The 27,227-nt window shown below is 37.1% G+C and overlaps 1 protein-coding gene across 1 annotated transcript in view; it reads right to left on the bottom strand.

Moving 5' to 3' along the window:
- Positions 1–27,227, bottom strand: part of MEGF6 (multiple EGF like domains 6) — a 520,079-nt gene that overhangs the window by 398,791 nt on the left and 94,061 nt on the right. Inside the window, exon 4 of the mRNA XM_078781084.1 lies at positions 22,559–22,663. Within this exon, the coding sequence (XP_078637210.1) occupies positions 22,559–22,663 (105 nt within the window). The remainder of the gene's footprint in view (positions 1–22,558; positions 22,664–27,227) is intronic.

The raw sequence follows: 27,227 nt of genomic DNA on the forward strand, positions 1-27,227 counted from the left end.
ATAAAAACACCTCACAGCCATAAAACACGTAATAAAAACACCTCACAGCCATAAAACACGGAATAAAAACACCTCACAGCCATAAAACACGTAATAAAAACACCTCACAGCCATAAAACACGTAATAAAAACACCTCACAGCCATAAAACACATAATAAAAACACCTCACAGCCATAAAACACATAATAAAAACACCTCAGCCATAAAACACGAAATAAAAACACCTCACAGCCATAAAACACGTAATAAAAACACCTCACAGCCATAAAACATGAAATAAAAACACCTCACAGCCATAAAAAACGAAATAAAAACACCTCACAGCCATAAAACATGAAATAAAAACACCTCACAGCCATAAAACATGTAATAAAACACCTCACAGCCATAAAACACGTAATAAAAACACCTCACAGCCATAAAACACGTAATAAAAACACCTCACAGCCATAAAACACGTAATAAAAACACCTCACAGCCATAAAACACGTAATAAAAACACCTCACAGCCATAAAACACGAAATAAAAACACCTCACAGCCATAAAACATGTAATAAAAACACCTCACAGCCATAAAACACGTAATAAAACACCTCACAGCCATAAAACATGAAATAAAAACACCTCACAGCCATAAAACACGGAATAAAAACACCTCACAGCCATAAAACACGTAATAAAAACACCTCACAGCCATAAAACACGTAATAAAAACACCTCACAGCCATAAAACACGTAATAAAAACACCTCACAGCCATAAAACACGTAATAAAAACACCTCACAGCCATAAAACACATAATAAAAACACCTCAGCCATAAAACACGAAATAAAAACACCTCACAGCCATAAAACACGTAATAAAAACACCTCACAGCCATAAAACACGAAATAAAAACACCTCACAGCCATAAAACACGTAATAAAAACACCTCACAGCCATAAAACACGTAATAAAAACACCTCACAGCCATAAAACACGTAATAAAAACACCTCACAGCCATAAAACACGTAATAGAAACACCTCACAGCCATAAAACACGAAATAAAAACACCTCACAGCCATAAAACACGAAATAAAAACACCTCACAGCCATAAAACATGTAATAAAAACACCTCACAGCCATAAAACACGTAATAAAACACCTCACAGCCATAAAACATGAAATAAAAACACCTCACAGCCATAAAACACGGAATAAAAACACCTCACAGCCATAAAACACGTAATAAAAACACCTCACAGCCATAAAACACGTAATAAAAACACCTCACAGCCATAAAACACGTAATAAAAACACCTCACAGCCATAAAACACGTAATAAAAACACCTCACAGCCATAAAACACATAATAAAAACACCTCAGCCATAAAACACGAAATAAAAACACCTCACAGCCATAAAACACGTAATAAAAACACCTCACAGCCATAAAACACGTAATAAAAACACCTCACAGCCATAAAACACGTAATAAAAACACCTCACAGCCATAAAACACGTAATAAAAACACCTCACAGCCATAAAACACGAAATAAAAACACCTCACAGCCATAAAACACGAAATAAAAACACCTCACAGCCATAAAACATGTAATAAAAACACCTCACAGCCATAAAACACATAATAAAACACCTCACAGCCATAAAACATGAAACAAAAACACCTCACAGCCATAAAACACGGAATAAAAACACCTCACAGCCATAAAACACGTAATAAAAACACCTCACAGCCATAAAACACATAATAAAAACACCTCACAGCCATAAAACACGTAATAAAAACACCTCACAGCCATAAAACACATAATAAAAACACCTCAGCCATAAAACACGAAATAAAAACACCCCACAGCCATAAAACACGTAGTAAAAACACCTCACAGCCATAAAACACGTAATAAAAACACCTCACAGCCATAAAACACGTAATAAAAACACCTCACAGCCATAAAACACGTAATAAAAACACCTCACAGCCATAAAACACGAAATAAAAACACCTCACAGCCATAAAACATGAAATAAAAACACCTCACAGCCATAAAACACGTAATAAAAACACCTCACAGCCATAAAACACGTAATAAAAACACCTCACAGCCATAAAACACGTAATAAAAACACCTCACAGCCATAAAACACGTAATAAAAACACCTCACAGCCATAAAACATGAAATAAAAACACCTCACAGCCATAAAACACGAAATAAAAACACCTCACAGCCATAAAACATGAAATAAAAACACCTCACAGCCATAAAACACGTAATAAAACACCTCACAGCCATAAAACACATAATAAAAACACCTCACAGCCATAAAACATGAGACAAAAACACCTCACAGCCATAAAACACATAACAAAAACACCTCACAGCCATAAAACATGAAATAAAAACACCTCACAGCCATAAAACACGTAATAAAAACACCTCACAGCCATAAAACACGTAATAAAAACACCTCACAGCCATAAAACACGTAATAAAAACACCTCACAGCCATAAAACACGTAATAAAAACACCTCACAGCCATAAAACACGTAATAAAAACACCTCACAGCCATAAAACACGAAATAAAAACACCTCACAGCCATAAAACACGTAATAAAAACACCTCACAGCAATAAAACACGTAATAAAAACACCCCACAGCCATAAAACACGGAATAAAAACACCTCACAGCCATAAAACACGTAATAAAAACACCTCACAGCCATAAAACACGTAATAAAAACACCTCACAGCCATAAAACACGTAATAAAAACACCTCACAGCCATAAAACACATAATAAAAACACCTCAGCCATAAAACACGAAATAAAAACACCTCACAGCCATAAAACACGTAATAAAAACACCTCACAGCCATAAAACACGTAATAAAAACACCTCACAGCCATAAAACATGAAATAAAAACACCTCACAGACATAAAACACGAAATAAAAACACCTCACAGCCATAAAACATGAAATAAAAACACCTCACAGCCATAAAACACGTGATAAAACACCTCACAGCCATAAAACACATAATAAAAACACCCCAGCCATAAAACACGAAATAAAAACACCTCACAGCCATAAAACACGTAATAAAAACACCTCACAGCCATAAAACACGTTATAAAAACACCTCACAGCCATAAAACACGTAATAAAAACACCTCACAGCCATAAAACACGTAATAAAAACACCTCACAGCCATAAAACACGAAATAAAAACACCTCACAGCCATAAAACACGAAATAAAAACACCTCACAGCCATAAAACACGTAATAAAAACACCTCACAGCCATAAAACACGAAATAAAAACACCTCACAGCCATAAAACGTAATAAAAACACCTCACAGCCATAAAACACGTAATAAAACACCTCACAGCCATAAAACATGAAATAAAAACACCTCACAGCCATAAAACACGGAATAAAAACACCTCACAGCCATAAAACACGTAATAAAAACACCTCACAGCCATAAAACACGTAATAAAAACACCTCACAGCCATAAAACACGTGATAAAAACACCTCACAGCCATAAAACACGTAATAAAAACACCTCACAGCCATAAAACACATAATAAAAACACCTCAGCCATAAAACACGAAATAAAAACACCTCACAGCCATAAAACACGTAATAAAAACACCTCACAGCCATAAAACACGAAATAAAAACACCTCACAGCCATAAAACACGTAATAAAAACACCTCACAGCCATAAAACACGTAATAAAAACACCTCACAGCCATAAAACACGTAATAAAAACACCTCACAGCCATAAAACACGTAATAAAAACACCTCACAGCCATAAAACACGAAATAAAAACACCTCACAGCCATAAAACACGAAATAAAAACACCTCACAGCCATAAAACATGTAATAAAAACACCTCACAGCCATAAAACACGTAATAAAAACACCTCACAGCCATAAAACACGTAATAAAAACACCTCACAGCCATAAAACACGTAATAAAAACACCTCACAGCCATAAAACACGAAATAAAAACACCTCACAGCCATAAAACACGAAATAAAAACACCTCACAGCCATAAAACACATAATAAAAACACCTCAGCCATAAAACACGAAATAAAAACACCCCACAGCCATAAAACACGTAATAAAAACACCTCACAGCCATAAAACACGTAATAAAAACACCTCACAGCCATAAAACACGTAATAAAAACACCTCACAGCCATAAAACACGTAATAAAAACACCTCACAGCCATAAAACACGAAATAAAAACACCTCACAGCCATAAAACATGAAATAAAAACACCTCACAGCCATAAAACACGTAATAAAAACACCTCACAGCCATAAAAAACGTAATAAAAACACCTCACAGCCATAAAACACGTAATAAAAACACCTCACAGCCATAAAACACGTAATAAAAACACCTCACAGCCATAAAACATGAAATAAAAACACCTCACAGCCATAAAACACGAAATAAAAACACCTCACAGCCATAAAACACGTAATAAAACACCTCACAGCCATAAAACACGTAATAAAAACACCTCACATCCATAAAACATGAGACAAAAACACCTCACAGCCATAAAACACATAACAAAAACACCTCACAGCCATAAAACATGAAATAAAAACACCTCACAGCCATAAAACACGTAATAAAAACACCTCACAGCCATAAAACACGTAATAAAAACACCTCACAGCCATAAAACACGTAATAAAAACACCTCACAGCCATAAAACACGTAATAAAAACACCTCAGCCATAAAACACGTAATAAAAACACCTCACAGCCATAAAACACGAAATAAAAACACCTCACAGCCATAAAACACGTAATAAAAACACCTCACAGCAATAAAACACGTAATAAAAACACCCCACAGCCATAAAACACGAAATAAAAACACCTCACAGCCATAAAACACGTAATAAAACACCTCACAGCCATAAAACACGTAATAAAAACACCTCACAGCCATAAAACATGAGATAAAAACACCTCACAGCCATAAAACACATAAACTCTCCTCCTTTGGTATCCATGGAAATCTCCACGCATGGCTGGCGGACTTCCTCTCTAGTCGTCGTCAACGTGTGGCCCTGAATGGGTTTCTCTCATCTCCTCTTCCTGTTCAGGCTGGAGTTCCCCAAGGCAGTGTTCTGGGCCCCGTGCTTTTTCTGGTCTTCATCAATGATCTCTCTGACTCTCTCGAAAATCCTCTCTATCTCTTTGCTGATGACTCCACTCTCTGCCGCTCCATTCCTCTTCCCTCAGATCGGCAGTCTGCTGCCTCCTCACTCTCTGAAGACCTGGACAAAATCACAGACTGGTCAAACAAGTGGAACATGTCTTTCAATCCTGACAAATCTCACACTCTTACTATGTCTCTCCGAAAAGATCGACTGGACAACCCTCCCATCTACTTTCTCAACAATCCTCTCCAAGAAGTTCTGTCGCTCAAGATTTTGGGTCTCACTATCTGCCATGATCTTTCTTGGGAAAACCACATTTCCAAGCTGGCCTCCAAAGCCAGTCGCCGACTGGGCATCCTCCGTCGTGCGAAGTCCTTCCTCGGCACACCTGAGCTCCTCACCACATACAAGGCTTTCATCCGCAGCTCAATGGAATACTGTTCTCCCCTATGGGCCGGTGCTCCTGCCTCACACCTAGCTCGGCTTCACGCTGTTGAAACCAAAGCTTTCAGAATTATTGGAATCTCCCGCGATGAAGCTATCTCTGAGGGCCTTTCACTCACTCACCGCAGGCAGGTAGGTGGTCTTTCTGTCTTCTACCGACTCCTCTCCGGCCTTGCACCCCCAGCTCTCTCTGTGCTCTGTCCCCCAAATATTCCTACAGGTCGCACAAGATCTGCCAGCAACCCTCTGATGGTTAAACTGCCGAAATCTCGGCTCTCCGCTCACCTTCACTCTTTCATTCCTCTTTTCTCCCGCCTCTGGAACAAACTCCCTCACTCCCTTCAATCCCACTCCTCCCTCCAGGTCTTTAAAACAGCTGTTCACCACCATCTCTTATCTTCCCCCATCCAAAACCTTGATCTTTTCTACCCCCGCTAATTCACCCCAGATCCACCTTGTTTGAAATTCCAACTTCTTTCCTGGAAGTCCTGGCAGTGTCCATATGTTTTATACCTCTCCCACTGCCCCTTTCCCACGCCCCCCCCCCCCCCAAAGCCCTCGCCCTCTCTCAGATCTCTCGATGTCTCCATGTCTCTCGGTCCCTGCTCTCAAATGTTGTGTTTGTGTCCTTCCCCCTCTCTCCCCATCTTGTCTACCGCTCCCTATGTTATATGTTTTATGTGTCGGTTTGTCTTTCTGTGTGATTAATGTTCGCTCTTTCACGAGCCTCGATATTGTATACAAAAAAAAAAAAAAAAAAAAAAAAAAAAAAAAAACACCTCACAGCCATAAAACATGAAATAAAAACACCTCACAGCCATAAAACACGTAATAAAAACACCTCACAGCCATAAAACACGTAATAAAAACACCTCACAGCCATAAAACACGTAATAAAAACACCTCACAGCCATAAAACACGTAATAAAAACACCTCACAGCCATAAAACACGTAATAAAAACACCTCACAGCCATAAAACACGAAATAAACACCTCACAGCCATAAAACACGTAATAAAAACACCTCACAGCAATAAAACACGTAATAAAAACACCTCACAGCCATAAAACACGGAATAAAAACACCTCACAGCCATAAAACACGTAATAAAAACACCTCACAGCCATAAAACACGTAATAAAAACACCTCACAGCCATAAAACACGTAATAAAAACACCTCACAGCCATAAAACACATAATAAAAACACCTCAGCCATAAAACACGAAATAAAAACACCTCACAGCCATAAAACACGTAATAAAAACACCTCACAGCCATAAAACACGTAATAAAAACACCTCACAGCCATAAAACACGTAATAAAAACACCTCACAGCCATAAAACACGTAATAAAAACACCTCACAGCCATAAAACACGAAATAAAAACACCTCACAGCCATAAAACATGAAATAAAAACACCTCACAGCCATAAAACACGTAATAAAAACACCTCACAGCCATAAAACACGTAATAAAAACACGTCACAGCCATAAAACACGTAATAAAAACACCTCACAGCCATAAAACATGAAATAAAAACACCTCACAGCCATAAAACACGAAATAAAAACACCTCACAGCCATAAAACATGAAATAAAAACACCTCACAGCCATAAAACACGTAATAAAACACCTCACAGCCATAAAACACGTAATAAAAACACCTCACAGCCATAAAACATCAGACAAAAACACCTCACAGCCATAAAACACATAACAAAAACACCTCACAGCCATAAAACATGAAATAAAAACACCTCACAGCCATAAAACACGTAATAAAAACACCTCACAGCCATAAAACACGTAATAAAAACACCTCACAGCCATAAAACACGTAATAAAAACACCTCACAGCCATAAAACACGTAATAAAAACACCTCACAGCCATAAAACACGTAATAAAAACACCTCACAGCCATAAAACACGAAATAAAAACACCTCACAGCCATAAAACACGTAATAAAAACACCTCACAGCAACAAAACACGTAATAAAAACACCTCACAGCCATAAAACACGTAATAAAAACACCTCACAGCCATAAAACACGGAATAAAAACACCTCACAGCCATAAAACACATAATAAAAACACCTCACAGCCATAAAACACGTAATAAAAACACCTCACAGCCATAAAACACGTAATAAAAACACCTCACAGCCATAAAACACATAATAAAAACACCTCAGCCATAAAACACGAAATAAAAACACCTCACAGCCATAAAACACGTAATAAAAACACCTCACAGCCATAAAACATGAAATAAAAACACCTCACAGCCATAAAAAACGAAATAAAAACACCTCACAGCCATAAAACATGAAATAAAAACACCTCACAGCCATAAAACATGTAATAAAACACCTCACAGCCATAAAACACGTAATAAAAACACCTCACAGCCATAAAACACGTAATAAAAACACCTCACAGCCATAAAACACGTAATAAAAACACCTCACAGCCATAAAACACGTAATAAAAACACCTCACAGCCATAAAACACGAAATAAAAACACCTCACAGCCATAAAACATGTAATAAAAACACCTCACAGCCATAAAACACGTAATAAAACACCTCACAGCCATAAAACATGAAATAAAAACACCTCACAGCCATAAAACATGGAATAAAAACACCTCACAGCCATAAAACACGTAATAAAAACACCTCACAGCCATAAAACACGTAATAAAAACACCTCACAGCCATAAAACACGTAATAAAAACACCTCACAGCCATAAAACACGTAATAAAAACACCTCACAGCCATAAAACACATAATAAAAACACCTCAGCCATAAAACACGAAATAAAAACACCTCACAGCCATAAAACACGTAATAAAAACACCTCACAGCCATAAAACACGAAATAAAAACACCTCACAGCCATAAAACACGTAATAAAAACACCTCACAGCCATAAAACACGTAATAAAAACACCTCACAGCCATAAAACACGTAATAAAAACACCTCACAGCCATAAAACACGTAATAGAAACACCTCACAGCCATAAAACACGAAATAAAAACACCTCACAGCCATAAAACACGAAATAAAAACACCTCACAGCCATAAAACATGTAATAAAAACACCTCACAGCCATAAAACACGTAATAAAACACCTCACAGCCATAAAACATGAAATAAAAACACCTCACAGCCATAAAACACGGAATAAAAACACCTCACAGCCATAAAACACGTAATAAAAACACCTCACAGCCATAAAACACGTAATAAAAACACCTCACAGCCATAAAACACGTAATAAAAACACCTCACAGCCATAAAACACGTAATAAAAACACCTCACAGCCATAAAACACATAATAAAAACACCTCAGCCATAAAACACGAAATAAAAACACCTCACAGCCATAAAACACGTAATAAAAACACCTCACAGCCATAAAACACGTAATAAAAACACCTCACAGCCATAAAACACGTAATAAAAACACCTCACAGCCATAAAACACGTAATAAAAACACCTCACAGCCATAAAACACGAAATAAAAACACCTCACAGCCATAAAACACGAAATAAAAACACCTCACAGCCATAAAACATGTAATAAAAACACCTCACAGCCATAAAACACATAATAAAACACCTCACAGCCATAAAACATGAAACAAAAACACCTCACAGCCATAAAACACGGAATAAAAACACCTCACAGCCATAAAACACGTAATAAAAACACCTCACAGCCATAAAACACGTAATAAAAACACCTCACAGCCATAAAACACGTAATAAAAACACCTCACAGCCATAAAACACATAATAAAAACACCTCAGCCATAAAACACGAAATAAAAACACCCCACAGCCATAAAACACGTAGTAAAAACACCTCACAGCCATAAAACACGTAATAAAAACACCTCACAGCCATAAAACACGTAATAAAAACACCTCACAGCCATAAAACACGTAATAAAAACACCTCACAGCCATAAAACACGAAATAAAAACACCTCACAGCCATAAAACATGAAATAAAAACACCTCACAGCCATAAAACACGTAATAAAAACACCTCACAGCCATAAAACACGTAATAAAAACACCTCACAGCCATAAAACACGTAATAAAAACACCTCACAGCCATAAAACACGTAATAAAAACACCTCACAGCCATAAAACATGAAATAAAAACACCTCACAGCCATAAAACACGAAATAAAAACACCTCACAGCCATAAAACATGAAATAAAAACACCTCACAGCCATAAAACACGTAATAAAACACCTCACAGCCATAAAACACATAATAAAAACACCTCACAGCCATAAAACATGAGACAAAAACACCTCACAGCCATAAAACACATAACAAAAACACCTCACAGCCATAAAACATGAAATAAAAACACCTCACAGCCATAAAACACGTAATAAAAACACCTCACAGCCATAAAACACGTAATAAAAACACCTCACAGCCATAAAACACGTAATAAAAACACCTCACAGCCATAAAACACGTAATAAAAACACCTCACAGCCATAAAACACGTAATAAAAACACCTCACAGCCATAAAACACGAAATAAAAACACCTCACAGCCATAAAACACGTAATAAAAACACCTCACAGCAATAAAACACGTAATAAAAACACCCCACAGCCATAAAACACGGAATAAAAACACCTCACAGCCATAAAACACGTAATAAAAACACCTCACAGCCATAAAACACGTAATAAAAACACCTCACAGCCATAAAACACGTAATAAAAACACCTCACAGCCATAAAACACATAATAAAAACACCTCAGCCATAAAACACGAAATAAAAACACCTCACAGCCATAAAACACGTAATAAAAACACCTCACAGCCATAAAACACGTAATAAAAACACCTCACAGCCATAAAACATGAAATAAAAACACCTCACAGACATAAAACACGAAATAAAAACACCTCACAGCCATAAAACATGAAATAAAAACACCTCACAGCCATAAAACACGTGATAAAACACCTCACAGCCATAAAACACATAATAAAAACACCCCAGCCATAAAACACGAAATAAAAACACCTCACAGCCATAAAACACGTAATAAAAACACCTCACAGCCATAAAACACGTTATAAAAACACCTCACAGCCATAAAACACGTAATAAAAACACCTCACAGCCATAAAACACGAAATAAAAACACCTCACAGCCATAAAACATGAAATAAAAACACCTCACAGCCATAAAACACGTAATAAAAACACGTCACAGCCATAAAACACGTAATAAAAACACCTCACAGCCATAAAACACGTAATAAAAACACCTCACAGCCATAAAACACATAATAAAAACACCTCAGCCATAAAACACGAAATAAAAACACCTCACAGCCATAAAACACGTAATAAAAACACCTCACAGCCATAAAACATGAAATAAAAACACCTCACAGCCATAAAAAACGAAATAAAAACACCTCACAGCCATAAAACATGAAATAAAAACACCTCACAGCCATAAAACATGTAATAAAACACCTCACAGCCATAAAACACGTAATAAAAACACCTCACAGCCATAAAACACGTAATAAAAACACCTCACAGCCATAAAACACGTAATAAAAACACCTCACAGCCATAAAACACGTAATAAAAACACCTCACAGCCATAAAATACGAAATAAAAACACCTCACAGCCATAAAACATGTAATAAAAACACCTCACAGCCATAAAACACGTAATAAAACACCTCACAGCCATAAAACATGAAATAAAAACACCTCACAGCCATAAAACACGGAATAAAAACACCTCACAGCCATAAAACACGTAATAAAAACACCTCACAGCCATAAAACACGTAATAAAAACACCTCACAGCCATAAAACACGTGATAAAAACACCTCACAGCCATAAAACACGTAATAAAAACACCTCACAGCCATAAAACACATAATAAAAACACCTCAGCCATAAAACACGAAATAAAAACACCTCACAGCCATAAAACACGTAATAAAAACACCTCACAGCCATAAAACACGAAATAAAAACACCTCACAGCCATAAAACACGTAATAAAAACACCTCACAGCCATAAAACACGTAATAAAAACACCTCACAGCCATAAAACACGTAATAAAAACACCTCACAGCCATAAAACACGTAATAAAAACACCTCACAGCCATAAAACACGAAATAAAAACACCTCAGCCATAAAACACGAAATAAAAACACCTCACAGCCATAAAACATGTAATAAAAACACCTCACAGCCATAAAACACGTAATAAAAACACCTCACAGCCATAAAACACGTAATAAAAACACCTCACAGCCATAAAACACGTAATAAAAACACCTCACAGCCATAAAACACGTAATAAAAACACCTCACAGCCATAAAACACGAAATAAAAACACCTCACAGCCATAAAACACGTAATAAAAACACCTCACAGCCATAAAACACATAATAAAAACACCTCAGCCATAAAACACGAAATAAAAACACCCCACAGCCATAAAACACGTAATAAAAACACCTCACAGCCATAAAACACGTAATAAAAACACCTCACAGCCATAAAACACGTAATAAAAACACCTCACAGCCATTAAACACGTAATAAAAACACCTCACAGCCATAAAACACGAAATAAAAACACCTCACAGCCATAAAACATGAAATAAAAACACCTCACAGCCATAAAACACGTAATAAAAACACCTCACAGCCATAAAAAACGTAATAAAAACACCTCACAGCCATAAAACACGTAATAAAAACACCTCACAGCCATAAAACACGTAATAAAAACACCTCACAGCCATAAAACATGAAATAAAAACACCTCACAGCCATAAAACACGAAATAAAAACACCTCACAGCCATAAAACACGTAATAAAACACCTCACAGCCATAAAACACGTAATAAAAACACCTCACATCCATAAAACATGAGACAAAAACACCTCACAGCCATAAAACACATAACAAAAACACCTCACAGCCATAAAACATGAAATAAAAACACCTCACAGCCATAAAACACGTAATAAAAACACCTCACAGCCATAAAACACGTAATAAAAACACCTCACAGCCATAAAACACGTAATAAAAACACCTCACAGCCATAAAACACGTAATAAAAACACCTCAGCCATAAAACACGTAATAAAAACACCTCACAGCCATAAAACACGAAATAAAAACACCTCACAGCCATAAAACACGTAATAAAAACACCTCACAGCAATAAAACACGTAATAAAAACACCCCACAGCCATAAAACACGAAATAAAAACACCTCACAGCCATAAAACACGTAATAAAAACACCTCACAGCCATAAAACACGTAATAAAAACACCTCACAGCCATAAAACACGTAATAAAAACACCTCACAGCCATAAAACACATAATAAAAACACCTCAGCCATAAAACACAAAATAAAAACACCTCACAGCCATAAAACACGTAATAAAAACACCTCACAGCCATAAAACACGTAATAAAAACACCTCACAGCCATAAAACATGAAATAAAAACACCTCACAGACATAAAACACGAAATAAAAACACCTCACAGCCATAAAACATGAAATAAAAACACCTCACAGCCATAAAACACGTGATAAAACACCTCACAGCCATAAAACACATAATAAAAACACCCCAGCCATAAAACACGAAATAAAAACACCTCACAGCCATAAAACACGTAATAAAAACACCTCACAGCCATAAAACACGTAATAAAAACACCTCACAGCCATAAAGCACGTAATAAAAACACCTCACAGCCATAAAACACGAAATAAAAACACCTCACAGCCATAAAACACGAAATAAAAACACCTCACAGCCATAAAACATGTAATAAAAACACCTCACAGCCATAAAACACGTAATAAAACACCTCACAGCCATAAAACATGAAATAAAAACACCTCACAGCCATAAAACACGTAATAAAAACACCTCACAGCCATAAAACATGAAATAAAAACACCTCACAGCCATAAAACACGTAATAAAAACACCTCACAGCCATAAAACATGAAATAAAAACACCTCACAGCCATAAAACATGAAATAAAAACACCTCACAGCCATAAAACATGTAATAAAAACACCTCACAGCCATAAAACACGTAATAAAACACCTCACAGCCATAAAACACATAATAAAAACACCTCACAGCCATAAAACACGTAATAAAAACACCTCACAGCAATAAAACACGTAATAAAAACACCTCACAGCAATAAAACACGTAATAAAAACACCTCACAGCCATAAAACACGTAATAAAAACACCTCACAGCCATAAAACATGCAATAAAAACACCTCACAGCCATAAAACACGTAATAAAAACACCTCACAGCCATAAAACACGTAATAAAAACACCTCACAGCCATAAAACATGAGATAAAAACACCTCAACAGCCATAAAACACGTAATAAAAACACCTCACAGCCATAAAACACGTAATAAAAACACCTCACAGCCATAAAACACGTAATAAAAACACACCACCACAAAATTAAAAAACATCTCACAGCCATAAAACATGAAATAAAAACACCTCAACAGCCATAAAACACGTAATAAAAACACCTCACAGCCATAAAACATGAGATAAAAACACCTCACAGCCATAAAACATGAAATAAAAACACCTCAACAGCCATAAAACACGTAATAAAAACACCTCACAGCCATAAAACACGTAATAAAAACACCTCACAGCCATAAAACACGTAATAAAAACACACCACCACAAAATTAAAAAACATCTCACAGCCATAAAACATGAAATAAAAACACCTCACAGCCATAAAACACGTAATAAAAACACCTCACAGCCATAAAACATGAGATAAAAACACCTCACAGCCATAAAACATGAAATAAAAACACCTCAACAGCCATAAAACACGTAATAAAAACACCTCACAGCCATAAAACACGTAATAAAAACACCTCACAGCCATAAAACACGTAATAAAAACACACCACCACAAAATTAAAAAACACCTCACAGCCATAAAACATGAAATAAAAACACCTCAACAGCCATAAAACACGTAATAAAAACACCTCACAGCCATAAAACACGAAATAAAAACACCTCACAGCCATAAAGCATGAAATAAAAACACCTCACAGCCATAAAACACGTAAAAAAACACCTCACCGCCATAAAACATGAGATAAAAACACCTCACAGCCATAAAACACGAAATAAAAACACCTCACAGCCATTAAAAAACACGTCATAAAAACACCTCGCAGCCATAAAACATGAAATAAAAACACCTCACAGCCATAAAACACGTAATAAAAACACCTCACAGCCATAAAACACGTAATAAAAACACCTCACAGCCATAAAACACGTAATAAAAACACCTCACAGCCATAAAACATGAAATAAAAACACCTCACAGCCATAAAACACGTAATAAAAACACCTCACAGCCATAAAACACGTAATAAAAACACTTCACAGCCATAAAACATGAGATAAAAACACCTCACAGCCATAAAACACGTAATAAAAACACCTCACAGCCATAAAACACGTAATAAAAACACCTCACAGCCATAAAACATGAAATAAAAACACCTCACAGCCATAAAACACGTAATAAAAACACCTCACAGCCATAAAACACGAAATAAAAACACCTCACAGCCATAAAACATGAAATAAAAACACCTCACAGCCATAAAACATGAAATAAAAACACCTCACAGCCATAAAACACGTAATAAAAACACCTCACAGCCATAAAACATGAAATAAAAACACCTCACAGCCATAAAACACGTAATAAAAACACCTCACAGCCATAAAAGACCTCACAGCCATAAAACACGTAATAAAAACACCTCACAGCCATAAAACATGAAATAAAAACACCTCACAGCCATAAAACACGTAATAAAAACACCTCACAGCCATAAAACATGTAATAAAAACACCTCACAGCCATAAAACATGAGATAAAACACCTCACAGCCATAAAACACGAAATAAAAACACATCTCAGCCATAAAAAAAACGTAATAAAAACACCTCACAGCCATAAAACATGAAATAAAAACACCTCACAGCCATAAAACACGTAATAAAAACACCTCACAGCCATAAAACACGTAATAAAAACACCTCACAGCCATAAAACACGTAATAAAAACACCTCACAGCCATAAAACATGAAATAAAAACACCTCACAGCCATAAAACACGTAATAAAAACACCTCAGCCATAAAACACATAATAAAAACACCTCACAGCCATAAAACATGAGACAAAAACACCTCACAGCCATAAAACACGTAATAAAAACACCTCACAGCCATAAAACATGAAATAAAAACACCTCACAGCCATAAAACACGTAATAAAAACACCTCACAGCCATAAAACACGAAATAAAAACACCTCACAGCCATAAAACATGAAATAAAAACACCTCACAGCCATAAAACACGTAATAAAAACACCTCACAGCCATAAAACATGAAATAAAAACACCTCACAGCCATAAAACATGAAATAAAAACACCTCACAGCCATAAAACACGTAATAAAAACACCTCACAGCCATAAAACATGAAATAAAAACACCTCACAGCCATAAAACATGAAATAAAAACACCTCACAGCCATAAAACATGTAATAAAAACACCTCACAGCCATAAAACATGATAAAAACACCTCACAGCCATAAAACACGAAATAAAAACACCTCACAGCCATTAAAAAAAACGTAATAAAAACACCTCACAGCCATAAAACACGAAATAAAAACACCTCACAGCCATAAAACATGAAATAAAAACACCTCACAGCCATAAAACACGTAATAAAACACCTCACAGCCATAAAACACGAAATAAAAACACCTCACAGCCATAAAACACGTAATAAAAACACCTCACAGCCATAAAACATGAGATAAAAACACCTCACAGCCATAAAACACGTAATAAAAACACCTCACAGCCATAAAACATGAGATAAAAACACCTCACAGCCATAAAACACGTAATAAAACACCTCACAGCCATAAAACATGAAATAAAAACACCTCACAGCCATAAAACACGTAACAAAAACACCTCACAGCCATAAAACACGTAATAAAAACACCTCACAGCCATAAAACACGAAATAAAAACACCTCACAGCCATAAAACATGAAGTAAAAACACATCACAGCCATAAAACATGAAATAAAAACACCTCACAGCCATAAAACACGTAATAAAAACACCTCACAGCCATAAAACACGTAATAAAAACACCTCACAGCCATAAAACACGTAATAAAAACACCTCACAGCCATAAAACACGAAATAAAAACACCCCACAGCCATAAAACATGAAATAAAAACACCTCACAGCCATAAAACACGAAATAAAAACACCTCACAGCCATAAAACATGAAATAAAAACACCTCACAGCCATAAAACATGTAATAAAAACACCTCACAGCCATAAAACATGAGATAAAAACACCTCACAGCCATAAAACATGAGATAAAAACACCTCACAGCCATAAAACATGAAATAAAAACACCTCACAGCCATAAAACATGTAATAAAAACACCTCACAGCCATAAAACATGAAATAAAAACACCTCACAGCCATAAAACATGAAATAAAAACACCTCACAGCCATAAAACACGTAATAAAAACACCTCACAGCCATAAAACACGTAATAAAAACACCTCACAGCCATAACACGAGATAAAAACACCTCACAGCCATAACACATGAGATAAAAACACCTCACAGCCATAAAACATGAAATAAAAACACCTCACAGCCATAAAACATGTAATAAAAACACCTCACAGCCATAAAACACGTTATAAAAACACCTCACAGCCATAAAACACGTAATAAAAACACCTCACAGCCATAAAACATGAAATAAAAACACCTCACAGCCATAAAACATGTAATAAAAACACCTCACAGCCATAAAACACGAAATAAAAACACCTCACAGCCATTAAAAAAACGTAATAAAAACACCTCACAGCCATAAAACATGAAATAAAAACACCTCACAGCCATAAAACATGAAATAAAAACACCTCACAGCCATAAAACATGAGATAAAAACACCTCACAGCCATAAAACACGTAATAAAAACACCTCACAGCCATAAAACATGAAATAAAAACACCTCACAGCCATAAAACACGAAATAAAAACACCTCACAGCCATAAAACATGAAATAAAAACACCTCACAGCCATAAAAAAAAACGTAATAAAAACACCTCACAGCCATAAAACATGAAATAAAAACACCTCACAGCCATAAAACATGAAATAAAAACACCTCACAGCCATAAAACATGAAATAAAAACACCTCACAGCCATAAAAAAAAACGTAATAAAAACACCTCACAGCCATAAAACATGAAATAAAAACACCTCACAGCCATAAAACATGAAATAAAAACACCTCACAGCCATAAAACATGAGATAAAAACACCTCACAGCCATAAAACACGTAATAAAAACACCTCACAGCCATAAAACATGAAATAAAAACACCTCACCGTCATAAAACACGTAATAAAAACACCTCACAGCCATAAAAACATGAAATAAAAACACCTCACAGCCATAAAACACGTAATAAAAACACCTCACAGCCATAAAACACGAAATAAAAACACCTCACAGCCATAAAACATGAAATAAAAACACCTCACAGCCATAAAACATGAAATAAAAACACCTCACAGCCATAAAACACGTAATAAAAACACCTCACAGCCATAAAACACGAAATAAAAACACCTCACAGCCATAAAACATGAAATAAAAACACCTCACAGCCATAAAGCACGTAATAAAAACACCTCACAGCCATAAAACATGAAATAAAAACACCTCACAGCCATAAAACATGAAATAAAAACACCTCACAGCCATAAAACATGAAATAAAAACACCTCACAGCCATAAAACATGAAATAAAAACACTTCACAGCCATAAAACATGAAATAAAAACACCTCACAGCCATAAAACATGAAATAAAAACACCTCACAGCCATAAAACATGAAATAAAAACACCTCACAGCCATAAAACATGAAATAAAAACACCTCACAGCCATAAAACATGAAATAAAAACACCTCACAGCCATAAAACATGAAATAAAAACACTTCACAGCCACGAAATTAAAAACACCTCACAGCCACATGATTTAAAATGCCTCACCACCACGTGATTCAAAACCACCATCCCGTTATAAAAAACACTTCACAACCACAGAAATAAAAGTTTCAGGGAGTAGTTCAGTGACAACAGACACTGCCCAGCTATGTAGATATATAGATACATAAACCTGAAAATCGCAGAGCCAGAACCAGAATTATTTTTTGGTCTGGGAAGCCCATGCGAGGTTTCTTCTGCTTCAGCATCTCACAACCCTGGGTGAATACGCGATGTTTAAAAAAAAGAAGTTCGAATTTTGTCAAATCTGTTTTATTTGTTTGTTAACATACCTCAGCCATTGACAAATCTGGAATTATAATTACTCCCGCCAGGGACTCATGCATTCACTCGTGTCCGTGTGTGTGTGTGTGTTCGTGTGTTTGTGAACAAGATATCTGGAAAAGTTCTGAACGAATTTGGATGAAAGTTGGTGGGATGATTGCCCTTGGGATAAGGAAGAATTGATTAGTTTTTTGTGAAGCTCAGGATATTATTTCCGATCCAGGAATTTTTTGAAAGATATTTTTACCATTGGAAGATAGGGCTCATTTTTTTTGGACATTATCTTCTATATATTCTATATTTAACATTGTGATATGAAAATAGTTTTCATATTTGTTGTAAATGTAGTTTAAACTCGTGGTTATGCGTTAGAGCAGTGTATTTTTTTTCGCAGCGTCGTCTTCAATGTTCATTTTTTTGTTTTTTTTCTAATAAAGACATATTCTGTCATTTTAAAACCACCAAAGTGTGTATTAGGTTTCCCCGTTTTATAAAATGTATCGTTTGATATGTATAATGCTTTAAAACTGTTTTTTTTGTTTTTTTTAATACCTCAAAAGAGATATCAACATTTAGCTCAGCGAATGTCAATCACGGTGTCAGTATTTGATGAACTTATAAAGACTTAGTTCCAGATTTGTCAATGGCTGAGGTATATTAACAAACGAATAAAACAGATTTGGCAAAATTCCAACTTTTTAAAAAAGATCGCATATTCACCCAGGGTTGTGAGAGGCTGAAGAAGAAGAAACCTCACATGGGCTTCCCAGACCAAATAAATAATTCTGGTTCTGGCTCTGCGATTTTCAGGTTTATTACTCCCACCAGGGAGTAATGCATTCGATCGTGTCCGTCCGTGTGTGTGTGTGTGTTCGTATGTTCGTGTGTTTGTGAACAAGATATCTGGGAAAGTTCTGAACGGATTTGGATGAAAGTTGGTGGGATGATTGCCCTTGGGATAAGGAAGAATTGATTAGTTTTTGGTGAAGCTCAGGATATTATTCTGGATCCAGGAATTTTTTTGGGTAAGATTTTTTTCTGTTTTACTGCATTAAAGCTTTTATTCTTATTCTTAAATAATGTTTTTCTCCTCTAATTCCGAGATATATCAAAATAAATTATCTGACAGTAAGGGCCTACTTTCTTTTCATTTATTGTTTTGGGGAGAGGGGATGTTAAACAAAATGTATTATTCCAACTAAACCCACGGCGGGAGTATGCGCTCTACTGAGGGGCGTTCTAGTTTTGTTTGAGGTTCAAATTAACCCGGGACATTGTGTCAAACGATGCCTGCAAGTCTGTAGATGTAATAAATAATTAATCGTCCACAGTCGAAGACTCTTCTTCTTCACGCAATAACAACTTCCAGCTTCCAGACCGTACATCCAATCATCTTCAAATTTTGCACACATGTTACTCTTCATGACTTCTACTACAGTATGAAGTTTCACGTCGATAAATGAAGTGGTTCAAGAGATATAAATGTTTTTATTATTTGCATTTAATTAACGATATCTGCCAAACCATGTGACCTATCGCAAATTCCAAAAGGGCATTTTAGTAGACTGATATGCTGAATAGATTTTTGAAGTTTCCCCTCCATTGGATCACAAATGAGGGAGGAGCTAGGTTTTAAATGTTTGTGCTTAAAAACGTCATACCTCTGAAACCATGTGATGCATGACGTCATGCTCGCTGCCTTTTTTGTTCATCATGGATATGCGATTCGGCCTGCAAAGTTTGGCCTCGATCTGTTCAGCCGTTTTGGAGAAAATTGGATTTTAGTATTTTTCACTCAAAACAATATGGCGGCCGAACCACGTGACCTGTGACGTCATAATTACCATTAAAATATTCTGCCGACGGAGTCCCTCCTATGGTAAAAATTTGCTCTCAATCGGTCCAATTATTGCAGAGAAAATGGATTTTAAAGGAAAACAGAAAAAAAAATTCCCCAAAAAATTCCCAAAAAACCTTCCTGGATCCGGAATAATTTCCTGAGCTTCACCAAAAACTAAGCAATTCTTCCTTATCCCAAGGGCAATCATCCCACCAACTTTCATCCAAATCCGTTCAGAACTTTTCCAGATATCTTGTTCACAAACACACGAACATACGAACACACACACACACACACACACACACACACACGGACACGATCGAATGCATTACTCCCTGGCGGGAGTAACTAGAGGGGCCACCTACGATGGGCCACTTAATAACTGCGGGCAGTTATTACCACGATCCAATCTGCCCGTCTTCGATATAACCCCACGTCACCCATGCCATATTCTTCTTCTTCTTTCTCTGCTTAAATTGTTTTTTTTAATTCTGGCTGCCAGACCGTGCGACCGATCACATTGATATTTTAAACATGTATTCCTCTAGACGACACCATACTTGTGACGTTTGACATGAATAGCTTTGTCGGTGTCAGAGAAATACTTATTTCTTTATTTATTTTCCTTTGATCCAACATGGCTGCCAGACCATGTGACCTATGATTTTTTCGAAAACACCCTGGTATCCCCGAGGTTTGGGGAACATGTATGTGAAGGTTCCACTCAACCTGTCCAACCTTTCTGAAGGAATTGATTTTTAAATGTTTGATCTTCAAAAAATCATAACTGGTAGACCATGTGACCTATGGCGTTAAAATGTACACCATATAGTCCCCATGTCCAGTACATCATTTGCATGAAGTTTAGCATCGATCTGGTCAGCCGTTCTGGAGAAGTCGAATTTTAACTTTGTTATGTTCAACCCAATATGGCTGCCGAACCACGTGACCTATGATGTCATTCATTTACATTCTGCTCTTATATTGTTGTGTAGAACACGCTCAATAAATTTCAAATGGATCAGACACAGCATTGCACTTGTTGAATTATGACATCATAATGGACAAACCAATGACGTCTTTGTGAACAAGACTTATTCCACATGCAGAGTTCTTTACAACGAACTATGTTTCAATATTCTCCATCGAGCAGTTTTAGAGATATAGAGGTCCAATTGTTTTCGGTTTTTCCAAGATGGCGGCTGTACCACGTGACCTATGACGTCATATTTCTTAAACAAAAATCTACATGAGTAGGCACATAATATGGTGAAAATTTCGTATCAACCGGACCAACGGTTGCCGAAAAAATGAATTTTAATTCGAAAAAACCCAAACAAAAAAACCATCTGAACAAAAACAATAGGTATCCATCCTGAAAGGATTGGATCCCTAATTATGGGCATATCATGAAAACAAGGCCGGAAAAACTGTATCGGAACTTACCATACTGGCAGTGAGGGCCCTCAAAGCTTGGAGAACACTCGCAGAGCACTTCAGGGCCTTCATGACAATGACCACCATTGAAACAAGTGTCCTCGTTGCAAACTCCTGCAGGAAAAAATAAAACAATAAACTATTTTAAACTTAGTATGAAGTTTTCATTTAATGCTTCAATTAATGGGCAGCGTATTATTTATTACTAGCAGGTACCTGCGAAACATCCGCGCAAATGTAAAATATGACTTCAAGACATCGACCCCCCACCTAACAAACCCGTAAGTCCTCAACGCTCCACCCTTACAAACCACAAGTTATGAACCATCCCCTGCCCCCCACCTCCCAAACCCCAAGTCATTAGGCCCCATTCCCAAATCCCAAGTTCCAACACTGAATTCAACCCAAAATATTTTTGGTCAACTTTGGTCAAAAGGCCAACATAGGCCAAAGGTCAACAACTTCTTTAAGGGATTTTGCAAGTATCATGCTATGCATGACATAGTTCATGTTTGTTACTTGCCGGAAAATATTCCGGCACGTGTGTTGATCGGTTGGTTGGTTTGTCTGTCTGTCTGTCTGTCTGTTTGTCTGTTTGTCTGTGCGCAGCACTACTTTTACACCGTTGCACGTAGAATCACCAAACTTTAAAACATATTTGTCTTGCCCTGGAATAGACTGTGCCCAATTGATGACGTCATCGGTCACGTGGTTCGGCCGCCATCTTGGAAAAACCGAAAAAATTTGCACCTCTCTATCTCCGAAAGTGCTGAATAGAAAAAATGAAGACATGGCTCATTGTAAAGAACTCTCCATGGGAAATAAAATATGTTAATGATAATGTCATCGGTCACGTGGTTCGGCCGCCATCTTGGAAAAAAGGAAAAACTTTGCACCTCTATATCTCCGAAAGTGCTGAATAGAAAAAATTGAGACATGGCTCATTGTAAAGAACTCTCCATGGGGAATAAATATGTTAATGATGATGTAGTTGGTGCTTCCATTATGACGTCATAATTCGACAACAAAACTTCTTCCGATCAAGATGAAATTTCATGAGCATCATCAAGGAATAAATTAGTTTAGAAAACAAATAATGATGATGTCATCGGTCACGTGGTTCGGCCGCCATATTTGTCCAAAATGGCCAATAAAAAAGTACATTCTGGCAAGTCCTCGGCCTCTGACCGATTTTTCATCTGTTTGTCTGTCTGTTTGTGCGCAGTACTACGTCTACACCGTTGCACATAGAATCGCCAAACTTTACACACATATTTGTCTTGCCCTGGAATAGACTGTGCCAAATTTTTAACTCTCTCGGCCCAAGGCCTCCATTATGACGTCATAATTCCATAATTCGACAAGTACAAAACTTCATCCAATGAAGATGCAATTTCTTGAGCGACATGATGGCATAAACTGGTGGAGAAAAAAATATATGATGACGTCATCGGTCACGTGGTTCGGCCGCCATCTTGGAAAAACCGAAAGAATTTGCACCTCTATATCTCTGAAAGTGCTGAATAGAAAAAATTGAGACATGGCTCATTGTAAAGAACTCTCCATGTGGAATAAAATATGTTCATGATGATGTCATTGGTGCCTCCATTATGACGTCATATTTCGACAAGTACAACACTTTATCCGATCAAGATGAAATTTCTTGAGTGCCATGTGGGCATAAAGCCCCACGATTTCTTGAGCGCCATGATGACGTCATCGGTCACGTCGTTCGGCCGCCATCTTGGAAAAACGGAAAAACTTTGCACCTCTATATCTCCGAAAGTGGTGAATAGAAAAAAATTGAGACATGGCTCATTGTAAAGAACTCTACATGGAGAATAAAATATGTTAATGATGATGTCATAGGTGCCTCCATTATGACGTCATAATTTTACAAGTACAAAACTTTATCCGATCAAAATGAAATTTAATGAGCATCATCAAGGAATAAATTAGTTTAGAAAACAAATAATGATGACGTCATCAGTCACGTGGTTCGGCCGCCATATTTGTCCAAAATGGCCTATAAGAAAGTACATTCCGGCAAGTCCTCAGTCTCTGACCGATTTTTCATTTGTTTGTTTGTTTGTCTGTTTGTGAACAAGATATCTAAAAACGTTGTGGATGGATTCAGCCGAAATTTGGTGGAGAGGTTCAGTATGTGATACAGATGAAATGATTAGATTTTGGTGAATATCCTGATCCGGAACTAGATTTGAGACTATTTAAAGTAATTTGTCACTCTTGAGAGATTGAGAAAAAAACGATATATATCACAATATCTCAAAAAATTGCAGATGGATCTGGATGAAACTTGGTGGAGAGATTGGATATGACAAGGATGAATTTATTCAATTTTGGCGAACATCCGAAACCAAAGCCGGATCACAAGATTTTTAAGTGATTCTTCACCATTGAGTGATAGAGGCAAAACGATATGCAGTATGGTATTTACCCTCCCCAGAGGAGAGGATATTGCATTTGAGTCTGTTTGTTTGTCAGTCTGTTTGTTTGTCTGTCTGTCTGTCTTTGTTTGTCTGTCTGTTTGTCCACACAGAATAAATTTGATTTTCTCTGCAACCGTTGGTCCGATTCACAGGAAATTTTCATCATAGGTGCGCCTCCTCCTGTATAAATTTTAATAATTATGACGTCATAGGTCACGTGGTACGGGTGCCACCTTTGAAAACCCGAAAAACTTTGCACCTCTATATCTCCGAAAGCGCTGCATACAAAAAATTGAGACATGGCTCCTTGTAAAGAACTCTCCATGGGGAATAGCATATGCTAATGATGATGTCATAGGTTCCTCTATTATGATGTCATAATTCGACAAGTACAAACCTTCATCCGATCAAGATGAAATTTATTGCGTCATCTAGGAATACATTGGTGGAGGAAAAAAAAATGATGACGTCATCGGTCACGTGGATCGACCGCAATATTTGTTTTAACACAAAAGCGTTAAAACCACTAAAACATGTCCTGGCGAGGGTTTGCAATCTCTGGTTGGTCTTTCTTGTTAAATATGTGGATGACACTGTGATTGTCGGTTTTCTTAAAGATAGTGAACTGGATTATAGAAACAATATTGAGAATTTTGTTACATGGAGTAGTGACAATTTTCTTGAATTGAACACTCAAAAGACTAAAGAGATGTTTTTTTTGACATTAGGAAATCCAAACCTCAGTTACCCATAGTCATGATTAATAATTGTGATATTAAGACTGTTCACTCCGATAAGTATTTAGGTATAATCATTGATGATAGTATCCATCATGGTCAGAACACTAAATCGCTGGTTTCCAATGGACAAGAGCACTTTATCAGGCCACTGAAATCGTTCTGGGTTGGTAAAAGCATTTTGAGGCTTTTTTTTTATCCTTCATGACTCGAGAATTGTTATCTTGTACAGTCGCCATGTCTGGTTTCGTGGTGTAAAAAATGGTAATTTAGTAAAACTGCAGAGAGGAGAAAAACAGGCTGGAAAGATCCTCAGATGAGAGATAGACACAAGTGTAATTCCTCATTAACAAGTTTTAAGAAAGGATGAATCCATCATGCAAAATACTCTCCACTAATTACATTGTTTTAGGAACAGGTGCGGTCTGGTATGAGGTTAACAGGTTTGACAAACCTGGTGTTGGATTAACAGTTAAGGTGGCTGGCTTAAGATCTTCGGGTCCTGAGTTTGAGCCCCTGTCTTCCGTTGAATTAACACCAGGGTGGTTGACTAAGCCTGTTATCCTTCCGTTGTTGGCAAAAATGAGTACCAGCTCAATTACTGGTAATGGAGGCACTGCATCAGTGCTGCAGCCACATCTCCAGAAAAATAATGCAGCCAAGCAGCCACGGGCTGCATACGAACCACCACCAAGAGGTTTGACGTGCAGAACCTTTTTTCTTTTCTTTTTTTTTTTGTATACATAATCGAGGCTCGTGAAAGAGCTAACATTTACTTCACAAACAAATCGACCAAACAAAATATATAAAAAGAGGGAGCGGAAGACAAGATGGGGAGAGAAGGGGAAGCACACAAACACAACATTTGAGAGCAGGGAGATGTGTGGAAGGGAGAGGGCTTGGGGGGAGGAGGCGTGGGAAAGGGGGGGGGGGGGGGGGAGAGAAGTATAAAACCAAGGACACCAAGGACACCAAGGACTTCCAGGACAGAAGTTGGTATTTCAAAAAAGTGGCATTGGGGTGAAATTAGCGGGGGTAGAAAAGATCAAGGTTTTGGATGGGAGAAGATAAGAGATGGTGGTGAACAGCTGTTTTAAGGACCTGGAGGGTGGAGTGGGATTGAAGAGAGTGAGGGAGTTTGTTCCAGAGGTGGGAGAAAAGAGGCATGAAGGAGTGAAGGTGAGCAGAGAGTCTTGATTTTGGCAGTTTGACCATAAGAGGGTTGTAGGCAGATCTTGTGCGACCTGTAGGAATATTTGCGGGCCAGTGCCCAGAGAGAGCTGGGGGGGGGGGGCAAGGCCAGAGAGGAGTCGGTAGAAGATGGGAAGACCACCAACCTGCCTGCGGTGAGTGAGTGAGAGGCCCTTGGAGCTGGCTTCATCGCGGGAGATTCCAATGATTCTGAATGCTTTGGTTTCAACAGCGTGAAGACGAGCTTGGTGTGAGGCAGGAGCACCAGCCCAGAGGGGAGAGCAGTATTCCATTGAGCTG

The sequence above is a fragment of the Myxine glutinosa genome, chromosome 6 (genome assembly GCF_964187855.1).
Source record: "Myxine glutinosa chromosome 6, kmMyxGlut1.1, whole genome shotgun sequence".
Lineage (NCBI taxonomy): Eukaryota > Metazoa > Chordata > Myxini > Myxiniformes > Myxinidae > Myxine > Myxine glutinosa.